Raw genomic sequence first — 15,046 nt, 5'->3', positions numbered from 1 at the left:
GCATCAACATGTCAGGGACACTATGAGAGAGAGAGGGAAGGATGAACCAGCAAGACTGGACCTTGTGTCCACCCTGAACAGTTCAGACATCGAGGACGTAACATATGAGAGGCCCCTTGGAGCTAGTGATCAAGTGGTTCTGAGCTTTGATTACATAGTAGAGTTACAAGTGGAGAGGGTAACAGGAGTTGAATGGGAAAAGAGAAACTATAAAAGGGGGGATTACACAGGTATGAGGAACTTCATGCAGGAGGTTCAGTGGGACAGAGAATTGGTAGGAAAGTCAGTAAATGAAATGATGGACTACATAACAAAATGCAAGGAGGCAGAGAAAAGGTTTGTTCCCAAGGGCAACAGAAATAATGGGAAGACCAGGATGAGCCCTTGGTTTACCTGAAGGTGTAGGGAGGCAAAAACAAAGCGTACTAGAGAATGGAAAAAGTACAGAAGGCAAAGGACCCAGGAAAATAGAGAGATTAGTCGAAGAGCCAGAAACGAGTATGCACAGATAAAGAGGGAGGCCCAGTGACAGTACAGAAACAGCAAAGCATCGAAAGTCAAGTCTGAGCCGAAACTGCTGTATAGCCACATTGAGGAAGACAACAGTTAAAGACCAGGTGATCAGACTGAGGAAAGAAGATGGGGAACTCATAAAAAATGATCAAGAGGTATGTGAGGAGCTCAACACGAGATTTAAGGAAGTATTTACAGTGGAGACAGGAACGACTCTTGGAAGACAGAACAGAGGGAGAAATCAACAAGGAATATACCAAGTGTTGGATAACATACACACAACTGAGGAGGAGGTGAAAAACCTGCTAAGCAACCTCGATACCTCAAAGGCAATGGGACTGGACATCATCTTCCCGTGGGTCCATAGAGAGGGAGCAGAGATGCTGTGTGTGCCACTAACCATGATCCTCAACACATCCCTTAAAACTGGCCAACTATCTGAGGTGTGGAAGACAGCAAATGTAGTACCCATTTTTAAGAAAGGAAACAGAAGTGAGGCACTAAACTATAGACCAGTGACACTGATGTGTATAGTCTGCAAAGTCATGGAGAAGGTTATCAGGAGGAGAGTGATAGATCACCTGGAATGGAACAAGATTATAAATGGCAACCAGCACGGATTCATGGAAGCAAATCCTGTGTCATAAACTTTCTGGAGTTTTATGACAAAGTAACAGAAGTAAGACAAGAGAGAGGGGTGGGTTGTTTGCATTTCCCCGGACTGCAGGAAGGCCTTCGACACAGTTCCTCACATGAGATTAATGCAGAAACTGGAGGATCAGGTGCATATAACAGGAAGGGCACTGCATTGGATCAGAGAATACCTGACAGGGAGACAACAACGAGTCATGGTACGTGATGAGGTATCACAGTGGGCACCTGTGATGAGCAGAGTCCCACAGGGGTCAGTTCTAGGACCAGTGCTATTTTTGGTATATGTGAATGACATGATGGAAGGGATAGACTCAGAAGTGTCCCTGTTCACAGATAATGTGAAGTTAATGAGGAGAATTAAATCAGATGAGGATCAGGTAGGACTACAAAGAGACCTGGACAGGCTGAACACGTGGTCCAGCAACTGGCTTCTCGAATTCAACCCCACCAAATGCAAAGTCATGAAGATTGGGGAAGGACAAAGAAGACTGCAGACAGAGTATAGGCTAGGTGGCCAAAGACTGCAAGCCTCACTCAAAGAGAAAGATCTTGGGGTGAGCATAACACTGAGCATGTCTCCAGAAGCACACATCAACCAGATAACTGCTGCAGCATATGGGTGCCTGACAAACCTGAGAATAGTGTTCCATTACCTTAGTAAGGAATCATTTAAGACACTGTACACTGTGTATGTTAGGCCCATACTGGAGTATGCAGCACCAGTTTGGAATCCACAACTGGTCAAACATGTCAGGATACTAGAGAAAGTGCAAAAGTTTGCAACAAGTTTAGTTCCGGAGCTTAGAGGAATGTGCTACGAAGAAAGATTAAGGGAAATCGACCTGACGATGCTGGAGGATAGGAGGATCAGGGGAGACATGATAACAACATACAAAATATTGTGTGGAATAGATCAGATGGACAGAGACAGGATGTTCCAGAGAGGGGACACAGAAACAGGGGGTCACAACTGGAAGCTGAAGACTCAGATGAGTCAAAGGGATGTTAGGAAGTATTTCTTCAGTCATAGAGTTGTCAGGAAATGGAATAGTCTAGCAAGTGATGTAGTGGAGGCAGGAACCATTCATAGCTTTAAGAGGAGGTATGACAAAGCTCAGGGAGCAGAGAGAAAGAGTACCTAGCAGCGATCAGTGAAGAGGCGGGGCCAGGAGCTGAGTCTCGACCCATACAACCACAATTAGGTGAGTATACACACACACACACACACACACACACACACAAACACACCATATATATCTTTAATTCCAGTGATTCATTAGTTTTAAGGCCTCAACTGCATGAATGTATAATAATTAAGGCAACAGTCCACTGAATAACTAAGTGGTCAGAACAGTTGGTTAACAATCAAAACTTCCTGGGTTTGATACCTTTACCTTAGAAAGGCAAGATGTGAGCGAATCATTTTACACTTGTTGCACCCGGGACAAAATTGACCTAATTTGCCCGAAATGCTCTTCATAACAAGGGGCTTTCTTTATAGTAGTATGTCATTGATGTCAGATAGGCCTGTATACCTTGTACATGCACTTGTAGAAGTAAAGATTTTATTATTATTTGCTTAAAATAAATAGGTACTGTCCTGGGTGCTGGTTAACTGTAGTGACTCATACCCCAAGGATGTTATGCCGAAGCAAGAGCTGAGAATGAGTTGAGTTGTTAGCTAGTAAGGAAAAAAAGTTAACACCAGGAATACTGGAAAATCTAAAATAATGGGAAACTGGCACCACTAATTATAGTTAGCTGGATGGATTCAGTTCAAAATGTGTATACATGGAGTATACCTAGAGAGGGTTTCAGGGGTCAACTCCCCCATGACCTGGTCTGTAACCAGGCCTCATAGTGGATCAGGGTCTGATCAGCCAGGCTGTTACTGTTGGCTGCATGCAACCTGGCATACAAACCACAGCCCAGCTTGTCAGGTACTGACTTAAAGTGCCTGTCCAGTGCCTTCTCGAAGACAGCCAGGGGTCTGTTGGTAATCCCCCTTATGTAAGCTGGGAGGCAGTTGAACAGTCTTGGGCCCCTGACACTTATTGTGTTGTCTCTTATCATGCTAGTGGCACCCCTGCTTTTCATTGGGGGGATGTTGCATCGTCTGCGGGGTCTTCTGCTTTCATAGGGAGTGATTTTCATGTGCAAATTTGGTACTAATCCCACTAGGATTGCCTAATCAAGTGTTTCAGTTGCTGCTTATTTGGACTGTAGAACATGTCTGAAAATATTGAAGTGTTGTGGCAAGGACATATATGAGGTTAAGTAGAAAAGAGGAAATAAAGACAACCAGATGAGAGCATAGGAAATAGAAACAACCAGATGGGAATATAGGAAATAAAAATAACCTAATGGGAACATAGGAAATAAAAACAACCAGAGGGAATATAGGAAATAAAGACAACTAGATGGGAACATAGGAAATAAAGACAACCAGATGGGAACACAGAAATTCATGGAGAATACAGTTTTAATTGGAAAGGGTGTGAGGTGATACCCAGGTGTGTGTATAGCCAAAAAAGAGATTAGTCAACAGTAGAACAAGTACCTATATGCTGTGTGTTTCTTTCACAGTATGTTGTATACAACATGTGTAATTTTCATTGTAACACAGTTTTGTGTTTTTAAATTTTTAGTTATTACAGTATATTCAACTAAAAATATTTGTTTATGCAGTAATTATAGTAATGTGAAAGTGTTAAACACACAAGGATCATACAGTACCTTGGGAATGAGATGTTATCAGGCATGATCAGATGATGGGGAGATTAACTTTAATTCCTTGGACTGAGAGCCCTTCAGCATCTCCTTAACCTCCTAAAGGGAAAAGGGAAGGGAGTTTTAAACTTAATAATCCTGGTCTTAAATCGTATTGCCTAATCTAAGTAAACCAAAGGGTACTGTTTTTTTTTTTTTTTTTTTTCAACAAGTCAGCCGTCTCCCACCGAGGCAGGGTGACCCAAAAAAGAAAGAAAATCCCCAAAAAGAAAATACTTTCATCATCATTCAACACTTTCGCCACACTCACACATTATCACTGTTTTTGCAGAGGTGCTCAGAATACAACAGTTTAGAAGCATACACATATAAAGATACACAACATATCCCTCCAAACTGCCAATATCCCAAACCCCTCCTTTAAAGTGCAGGCATTGTACTTCCCATTTCCAGGACTCAAGTCCGACTATTGTTATAAACCGATATTTATCTTTACTGTTTCATGAGTGTAACAATAGGATAGCAAAGATTTGAACAAACCTTGGTTGGTTGACCCCTGGGTGTTGGGCATTTGAACTAACTTTGGTATGCGGACCCCTGGAGCATGAAGCATTTGAGCAAGCCTTAGTAGGCCAACCCCTGTGGTGCTGGGCAGGCACATTACCACTGCACCACTGACATAAAAAATGTTGTAACTGGATCATTAACTGCATCTTAACATAGTTGTAAGGAACACTTCTGTTGAAAATCACTTCTTATAAGCTGTCTACAGTACATATTATGTGCATTCATCTTGTTCAAAGATGCATACAATTTCTCCCTCATGTGTACGTGTTTTACTGGTTATTTCTAAACATTTGCCATTAAACTGTACATGTTGATTTGACTAACATATAAGTGAAGTGATTATTATCATCACCATTAAATAACCAATTTGATTAGGTGAAGAGAAAATAATAACTTAATACAGGGAAGAATTTTGAGGAACGTAAATGCTGTTTGTATGCCATGTCTGGAGAACAAGGAAAGTTGGTAATATTTGTTAGTTCACAAATATCACCAATCTTAATACATTTGTACCCCAAGTTCCGCCATAATTTGTTCCAGAAAACTGTTTGAATGCTGTTACTGAACGAATTTGCTTCCATGAGGAATAATGTAAATAAGATTAATCTATTTCATACCCCCCAAAAATACACTTACAAAAGCACTTACAATAATACACTTACATAATTGTTCAAATTGGGAGCTGTACGAAACTTGGGGTACCACTGTATTTAGAAATATTTTGTAGTAATTACTGTACCTTGCTTTATAAACTGAAACACAGTGTATTTCACATTATTAAAATAGTGAGCATTTTATTTTCTAAATATTACTGTTGTTAAGCAGGTTTTTTTATGTACATTAATTTTAATCTTTGTTTTCTTGCACAGCGGCGGAGCTATGTCCAAGTCTAGGGTGTGAGTATGCTTGTCGGGCCTCTCTAGCTGGTGGAGAATGTTACTGCCCACCAGGGAAGCAAGTCTCCAATGATACACGAACATGCATTGGTAAATTTTTTCTTTATTTCATTAAGGTTTAAGAAAACAATTAAACATATTCTCAGATGACACAAACATACCACATGTAAACATTAAAATGGACAAATAAAACCGAGTACAGCCTCTACTCACGTAATGACGAAGTTCTGTTCCTAAGACCATGTCAGTAAACAAATTTGTCACTAAGCAAGAAGCATACTATAATAGTAGTGGGTTTGCATCAGCCATCTTTGATATTGTTTTAATGTCACCTTTGCACCATTTATAACATTTTTAGTATATTTTTAAATGTTTATACAGTAGTGTACTGTATATTGTAATAAACAGAACAAAGGAAGTCAGCTCTGATATACATTATTTAGCTATTCATACTAGTCAGAGAGCCTGTCGTAAGTCCGAGTCAGTAAACGAGTACGTCACTAAGTGAGGAGAGGCTGTATTTATATTTTGGCCTCACACTTAAGCCTTCTTCAAACTAAAAACTGTACAGTGAGAATAATCTGTGTATACAACCAGGTTATAAGACTTAAATCAGAGTGTAGGAATAAGTGACATTAATTCCAGAACAGTATGGTTGCTGGTTTCCAGTGCTCTTGGAATTTTTGTTTTAATTCATTGGCAGTCTGCCAAGGCAGAGTGACCTGAAAAAGAAAAGACATTCACTCAGTCTCCGTCTCTCCAAAATGTGTGTTGACATCACAACTACATGTCATAACTGACTTGAGGATTTTGAGATATTGTATATGCCATTTGTTGTGGTCTAAATTATGGAGGTACAGGTGGGCCCTGCTTTACAGCATTTTGCTAAAGCAGTGGTTTTCATTTATACCAATTCTTCATTTATTCAGGCTTCCTACAGTAAATATCTTCACCACTCACTATAAGCTAAGAATGAAAATATTTTAAGGTAAGTAATGTGTGTACTGTATATCCATTTTTTTTAGCTCTATTGCTCACTTAATACATGACAGTGTAAACATGTTATTAGCTTTCATATGCCTTTGAAAGCAGTAAAAAGCTATGTTTCACTTTACAGCAATTTTTCCTTTGCAGCAGTAGCCCGGAATCTAACATGCTGTATAAATGGGGCTCTCCTGTAGCTTCTCAGTTAATATTATTGTTATGATTTTACCATATTGGAAAGCTGCTAAACTTTCTTGTTTATATTTAACAGATCTCTTTTATTTAGTTAATATGTTGACTAAGTTTCTAATCATAGGAGTAACAGGATATAAAAGATCCATTACATATGCACAAGGCAGTTAAGCATGTGAAGAATTATAATCATGATATTACTGCAAAACAGCCTCTCCTCACTTAACCCTTAAACGGTCCAAACGTATATATACGTTCACGTGCGTAGCGCCCCAAACGTATATATATGTTTTCCTTGTTATTCATTCAACATTGCCACAATAAGCCTGAGTCACCTAGACATGAGAGAATGGGTGTGCGCATTCACTGTGCATCATATTAAAATAATTGGGGAATGCCTGGGTACCATATGCTCTTTTTTCCTATTAAAAAAAGTCATTTTTTTCTCTCAAAAATTTTGGGGCGCTACACGAGCGAACATATATATACGTTTGGACCATTTAAGGGTTAACAATGGAGTTCCGTTTCTAAGACCACATCGGTAACGAATTTATCGTTAAGTGAGGAACACACTATAATGGTAATGGGTTTGTGGGAACCATTTGATGTTGTTTTAATGTCACCTTTGCACCATTTATAACATTTCTGGTATATTTTTAAATGTTCATACAGTAGTGTACTGTATATTGTAATAAACAGAAAAGAGGAAATCAGCTCTAATATGCATTATTTAGGTAAGCATACTGGTCAGAGAGCCTGTCGTAAGTCCAAGGCATTGGTAAATGACTATGTTGCTAAGTAAGGAGAGGCTGTATATAGAGCAAATTGTATGTTTAAAAACAAAATTCAAAGATTTGCTTGAATTTCTAAGGCTGTAGAAATCTGATGCTGTTACCCTCCTTGTTCTAAGGCTATTTGTTTCTGCCTTTGACTAAAGTTATGTGACCTAACTTCATGCATATGATGCCATAAGTTTCATCTGAGATACACTATAGCTTGCTGAAAAAGATTTTTGTGTTAAGGAAAAATATTGAGAGCCTGTCATATTTTTCTAATGTATTGTCTCCACATGTGTACTTGTGTTGCTTGCATTTAGATTTTGCTTTGCATATATAATACATTGTATTATTGTCTCTATAAACAATTTTTTATTTAATTTTTTTATTAAGACTTACTAACTTTTTTCACTACAAAGACAAGGATGAGTGCAAGGAATGGGGCCATTGTGACCAGCAGTGTGTGAACACAGATGGGTCTTTCAAGTGCCTGTGTACAATAGGGTACATGCTTCATGACAACAAGCGCTGCTCTGCCATTAATGTTTCAGATAAACACAAGATGGTTCTCTACTTTACACATCACGACAAAGTTTTGAAGGTCAGTCACTATGGAGTTTATACTTTTTGTAACACTTGGTGATAAGCAATTTTATTATATGTAAATTTATATTGATCTGTAGTATTATTATTTAACACACCATGCATCCCATACCATGGTAGGGTGACCTTTAAAAGAAAAAACACTTTAACCATCTTTCATTCAATCATGATCTTGTCAGAAGTGTGCCAGCATCACAGCTCAGCTAACCCTCTGAACTGCAGCATTCTTACCCCTTTTTCTGAGTGCAGGCACTGTACTTCCCACCTCCAGGACTTGGTCCAGCTAACTGGTTTCCCTGAATCCTATCATAAATATTACGTTGCTTATATACCAACAGCACATCAAACCATAAAAACCACTTGCCTCCACTCACTACTAATACCCTCACAAAAACCTATTGGATGTCCAAACTCCTAGCACTCAAATGGCTCCCTTACCCCTTCCTTCCACCCTTATCTGGGACAACACCTACTCTTCCTTCTATCCAAGCCTGAGTTATATGCCCTACCAGTCATCCTGTTTTGCTTCATCCTCTATGTCCAAACCACCACATCATCCCCCGTTATGTAGAAATTTATATTTGGGTATCCCTGAAAGGGTACCTTTAACCCCTTAACTGTCGCAACCCCAAATCCTGAGGTGTCTCCTGGTGTCACCAAATTTCCCCAAAAGAAAAAATATATTTTTTCTTATGAAATGATAGAGAATTTTTTCCCGATTGTAATGACACCAAAAGAACAAAATTTGGTGGAAAACTGATGGAATTACGCTCTCGCGAAGTTAGCAACCTCGCCGATATTTACGAATCGGCGATTTTGCCGTTTTGAACCCTATTTTTGGCTAATTCCATTGTTCCAGTCGACTAAACTCATAGCTATTTCTTTAGAATTCCATTTTTTCTATCGATTGAGTACAAGAAACTACCCATTTACAGATTTCAACTACCTAGTAACATGGTCAGAAATTTACAATTTAGCCAATTTCATGAAAATTAAAAAATATGAATTTCAAAATAGGGTCCAGAATGAACAAAGCAGACATTCCTGGCTCTAACATTTTCTTTGTTCATCAGTCACGTCTCCAGGCCCCTCTGATATTACTCTCGCTTTCTATTTTGAAATTTTATTCAAACAAAAAATAGAAGATTTACTGTTATGCAGACTACTGCAATATTGTAATAATTGTATAAATAATGTCAACCCATTTATGACTGCATATTAGAATTGCTACTTGGACATTTATTGGAAAATGACATCATTTGTTTACTTTTGAACATCGGCAAAAATCAAACATTTTCCCTACTTTGAGCTCCATTTCAAGGTTCTTTTCATAGTACAACCAATCAAAAGCACTTATATTTCTATAATATGTTTTCCATTCTATCAAATGAGACCAAGAAAACAAGAATACACCTATAAATACTATACGAAAACAGACCACAAAGTCGGCATTTTAATTAAAAAAAAAAAAACGGTTGGAGTTTTTTTTTTCTCATTATGCACTGCGTGCTGCAAGATTTCTTTTATATGGTGCACACTGACCACACAAACCCATTCTTTCACATGTGGGCCTACCAGCTTTCTCCTGCTTGATTTGAAGCCGCTAGAATTCATGAGTACATTATGTACAGTGGACCCCCGCCATTCGGAGGCCGCGACTTTCGTGAAATCCGACTTTCGGCAAGTTTTTGTGGCAAAATTTAGCTTCGTGGTTTGTGATTGGACTCGTGATTCGGCGACCTTCTGGTACGCATCTGCCCGTCAGCGCGCACACAAAGCCAGTCTCCCGCACTATTCACACTCAGTGTGCCATTGTTTACCAGCATGTGACCATTACCCCATGGGTTCATACAACACATTTTATAATACACCTACCATCCGACTTACGACCGAGTTCGGTTCCGAGAAACCGGTCGTAAGTCAAAATGGTCGTAAGTCGAACTTTACTACTGAATATCAACAAAACATTTTTGTAATGACTTTATTTTATTGTTTTATTTTGGTATTTCATGTTTTACTTTACTTTTTATGTTGTTAGTACTGTATTTTATACTGTAAGGTTTAGAATAAACACTGTGTACAACACAAATAGTTGTTTATTTCTCAGAAATTTGGCATAAAAAACACGGTCGTAAGTCGAGTGGTCGTAAGTCGAGCAGGTCGTAAGTCAGATGGTAGGTGTAATTTATTTTTTTTGTGCTTGCAACTGCTAAATAAGCCACCATGGGGCCAAAGAAAGCTCCTAGTGCCAGCCCTTTGGTAAGGAAGGTGAGAAACACAATAGAATTCAAGAAAAAACTCATAGCAAAGTACTAAAGTAAAGGAGGAAGAGAGAGGAGAAAATGTGCCTTCTGCAGTGATTCAGTGATTCTACAATATGTATGATACTAAAGCAGCAGGTATCGATAAAGGCTATAGCTCCAGCCAGCGATAAAGTGTAGAATTAACAGTGTAGCAAGTAAGTTAAGCGAGTAAGCGATAGAAAAACAACATGAGAGTAACTCCAATGTTGTTGGATGTGTATAGGACCGCTGAACATACACTGCCCTGCTATCTTCCACCACCCTAAACCTCTGCCAACATCTCCTTCATCAAACTAACTAATTAAACTAACATCTCCTCCAAGGTAAGTGTAAATATAAAAGTGTAAGTATAAAAGTAAATATAAGTGTAAATATAAAAGGACACCAATGGAAATATGTCACTCTTGAATTTTTTGGGTTATCCTGGGTACTTTACGCATATGCTGCTATGTATGATAATCTATGTATGTAACTGTATTTGTGTATACCTGAATAAACTTACTTATTTATAAATTAAAATGAAAATATTTCTTATTTATGAATTACATACATTGTTTAAGTGTGATGGTGGTGGTGGCCAAAGCCTCCACCGCCACCAACATGGCTTCTCTCAGTGGCAGCCCTTAAACCCAACAACAACACTTACACCATTTACTCCTCTCATACATTATGACATATTTTATTCATTCTAGAGTATATATCGTGTTTCTATGTTGTTAACTCTTTCAGGGTTTCTGACGTACTAGTACGGCTAAATTCTAGTGCCTTCAAATCTAGTGAGAGAAAGCTGGTAGGCCTACATATGGAAGAATGGGTCTATGTGGCCAGTGTACACAGTATAAAAAAATCCTGCAGCACACAGTGCATAATGAAAAAAAAAAACTCCAACCATGTTTTTGGTTTAAAACAGCGACTTTGCAGTGTATTTTCGTATGGTATTTATGGTTGTATTTTAGTTTTCCTGGTCTCATTTTATAGAATAGAAGACATATTATGGAAATTGAGATGATTTTGATTGGTTTCTTAATGAAAAGTACCTTGAAATTGAGCTCAAAGTAGCAGAAATGTTCGATTTTTACCGAAGTTCAAAAGTAACCAAATCATGCCAAGCGTCCAATACACATCAACTGGTGAGTTTAATATTCTTTCACAAGTGCGCTGATATTATTTATACCATTTCTACACTAATGCAGTAGTCTGCATAACAGTAAATCTATTTTTTGTGAGAATAAAAATTAAAAGTGGAAAGCAAAAAGAGATGTAAGAGGGGCCTGGGGACGTGACTAATGAACAGAGAAAGTGTTATTTTAGTGCCAGAAATGTCTTTCTTGTTTATTCTGGACCCTATTTGGAAATTGTCATCTTCTGAAATTTGTGTCAAATTGGCAAAATTGCCAATTTCTGACCACTTTATTGGATAGTTGAAATCAGCATAGGCATATATAGGCGAATCAAAAGAGGAGAGGGGCAGTTAAGAAATTAATATATTCATTTAAAGAGAAATAAAAAAAGGGAATAAGAGAAGCTAAAAAAGATTATATGGTTCAAGTTGCAAGAGAATTGAAGACTGACCCAAAAGGATTCTTTCAGGTACAGAAGTAAGATTAGGGACAAGATAGGCCCACTCAAGAGTTACTCAGGTCAGCTCATGGACAGTGATAAGGAAATGTATAGAATTTTTAACACTTCCTCAGTTTTTTCACAGGAAGATACTAGCGATATTCCAGAAATATCTGCACTTTCTAGAAAGGCATAGAATTGGGGGGGATATGATTGAGGTGTATAAATGGAAAACAGGAATAAATAAAGGGGATGTAAATAGCATACAACAAATATCTAGCCTAGACAGGACTTGCAGCTATGGCTTGAAGTTGGAAAAATTCAGATTCAGGAAGGATATAGGAAAGCACTGGTTTGGTAATAGAGTTGCAGATGAGTGGAACAAACTCCCAAGTACAGTTATAGTGGTTAAAATGTTGTATAGTTTTAAAAATAGGTTAGATAAATATATGAATGGGTGTGGATGGGTGTGAGTTGGACCTGACTAGCTTGTGCTACTAGGTCATATGCAGTGCTCCTTCCTTAAGTGAATGTGACCTGACCTGACTAGGTTAGGGCATTGGCTTAAGCCAGTAGGGGACTTGGACCTGCCTTGCATGGGTCAGTAGGCCTGTTGCAGTGTTCCTTCTTTCTTATATTCTTGTGTAACGAGCTAAATTCTTTGAATAATTGGTATTTTTGTGTGTCCCATGACCAAGATTATTAAACCTATTCAGAGCATCCTGGAATGGCTTGGATAACTTCCAAAATCCTCAGTGGTGTAGTGTCAGACGTAAAAATAAAAGATGCAAAAATATGACGATGGCTAAAAGTACAATTCAGATGTGTAAGTGCGGGTGTGACCATTTCGTGTGTAAAACAGTTTGACTTTTATTCTTTTTAAATCATGTTAAATAAATTTCAGTTTACCTTGAGAACAGCTTCAATATTTAATGACTGATGCATCTTAGGACCAGAATAATACCTATTAAGTTTCATTTTCATGCAGGCAAATTTGTTCATGTAATAAAATAGTAAGAAAAACTTGGAATTGTTGGACTCTGTACCATAACTAGAAAATGACTCATGTGGTTGGCTTCAAATTTTCATTAGTGGTGTGGCTTCCTGAACACAAGGCTCACACTGCTTCTTCTTATTTGCTTCTAAATGATATTGATGATTCATTCTATAATAAGGATGGTAACCCATAAACTTAGACCGAATAGGTGCAAATTTGACACTTTACTGAAATATTTAAAAACTTGGAATCATTGTAATCAGATCAATTACTGAAGAAAATCTTACTTGACTGGCTTCAAATTTTAGCCATTGGCAGGAAACACAACTTGTCACTCATTTTGAGCAGTGTTAATTTCAGCATGCCAAATTTATTAAGCAAATTGGTTCCCATGTAATAACTCATGAATAGCTCTTCTGATCACCTTCAAAAAGTGGTGTTTCTTATTAGGAAATTTTTGTATTCATTTTGAGCTGTGTGGGGCCTGGGGAATTTTTACCAGCTAACTCTATTTAAAGACATAGATGTAAGCTACTTAGCTTCACTACCGATTCAGCCTCTCTGCAGTTGCATCCGGGGTGGCCCCTCCGATGGAAATCATGTTTTCCCCACATCTGAGCTGTTGATGAATAAGTGATGAGTAAGTATTTGCCCCAAAGGAGTGTATATTTCAGCATTTTACACTTGAATGTAATGCTGAATGAAGTTGCACTCACTTGGTTGGGCTCAAAAGCCCTCACCTCATGGCTGTGTTTAGGACAATCTTAATCACCCTGTGTCTGCCTGACCACTGCAGTATTTAATAGGCTCTGCAAGAGAGAATTAAGACTTACATTGCTTTTGTAATATGAGCTATGGTGCTGAAAGCACCAATACGACCAATATGGTTGTCTTGATAGAAGCAGCAGTGTGTCTCAAATTTTTGCACTGTCCTCTACTCAGTAAGGAAATCTGCAGCACTCGCACTGTTACACTACACTGTTCTTCAAGATTTGTCTTTAGTTTCATGGTATTTTCACAACAGGAAGACCAGTTACACTTCACTGCTTAATGTTCTACTGCGAATTTCTGAGATTGTCAGATGAACAAGAGTCAAGGGGTGATGCCTACGTGACACACGCTTCACATCCGTCTCCTAAAGCCAATCTGACTGAGTGGTGCCCTCAAACCTTGCTCTTGCCCTCCTTACAAAGGATTTGCTGAATTCATCATTATTACTCTTCCTTGCTAATCACTGCAACAGCATTCAATACAAGATAGAAGATTTCTTGTTATCTAGTGATAGACGACAATTTATGATAGCCTCAACTTGTAAATAAAGTGGGTGTAGGGTTTTCCTTAATTTTCCTGCCAAGGTAAAGAGAGTAATTACTCTCATTTAACCCACACTATGGTTGCAACACTGATCTCTTGCAAGGCTAGTGGTGTGTCTATGACACTGGTAGATGCATATGCCTTCAATCAAACTGTTGATCAGAAAGCAAGAGAGTCTATCAGCCCCTCTTCTGAGAGGACTGAGTCCCTCAAGCCCCTCAGGGGGCTGAGAGGGCTATCCCCTTTCTGAAGAATTTTCTCCACAATTGCCATGTTTTGCCATTTTTTCAAATTGGGTTTTTTCAAAATATTAATGTAAAATTTATTGTCTTGCAGGAGTGGCGAGAATTTTAAGTAGAATGTAAATATGATAAGTATACTGGAACAAATAAAAATCTGCAAATTTATGGCGTTTTTAAGTTTAATGAGGGGAGATTTTCCTATTTTTAACATCATTTTCAGCAACATTTTCATTTGCTAACATATTTTTGTTTATTATTCGAGAATGCTCTATTCGATTGGTTTCAAAATTTCAGTACTTGTGTAATGCATCTTGGGCAAGATTCATGGGACTATTTGCATGCGTGGGTACATTGGCTATTACCATAGTTTTGTTTCCTGTGGTTACTGGAGAAAGTCTTCTCTGATTGGCCATTTTACCACCTTGAACCTCAAACTAGTACATGTATAGTGTTATTTTACATTAGTGATGCAGTGTACTGCTAATATTGTACTGTATTTTAGTGCATCTTTTTAATGTTAGCTCTTCACTAGTTTGGTCTAATCATGACATTGTTTGCCTGTACCTTACTGAGGTCTTGTAACCAAGGGCACTGTAGTGTCTGCATGGCCACACATCAGTGGTGGCTCGTCCATAGGAGCTGCAGAGCTGCAGTCCCCCCAGATGCTCACTGCCAGATGTATGACTTCATCAACCTTATACTAAAATGATTTGCA

General features: G+C 38.3%; 1 protein-coding gene across 2 annotated transcripts in view; it reads left to right on the top strand.

The window, feature by feature from the left end:
• The window catches only part of mgl (low-density lipoprotein receptor-related protein megalin), a 611,193-nt gene that overhangs the window by 37,509 nt on the left and 558,638 nt on the right, over nt 1-15,046 (top strand). For both annotated transcript variants that reach the window (XM_070084278.1, XM_070084279.1), the window contains exons 5-6: nt 5,334-5,450; nt 7,732-7,913. In XM_070084278.1, the coding sequence (XP_069940379.1) occupies nt 5,334-5,450; nt 7,732-7,913 (299 nt within the window). The remainder of the gene's footprint in view (nt 1-5,333; nt 5,451-7,731; nt 7,914-15,046) is intronic.

Source organism: Cherax quadricarinatus, chromosome 12, assembly GCF_038502225.1.
Source record: "Cherax quadricarinatus isolate ZL_2023a chromosome 12, ASM3850222v1, whole genome shotgun sequence".
NCBI classification, from domain to species: domain Eukaryota; kingdom Metazoa; phylum Arthropoda; class Malacostraca; order Decapoda; family Parastacidae; genus Cherax; species Cherax quadricarinatus.
This window is presented reverse-complemented; position numbering and strand designations above follow the sequence as displayed.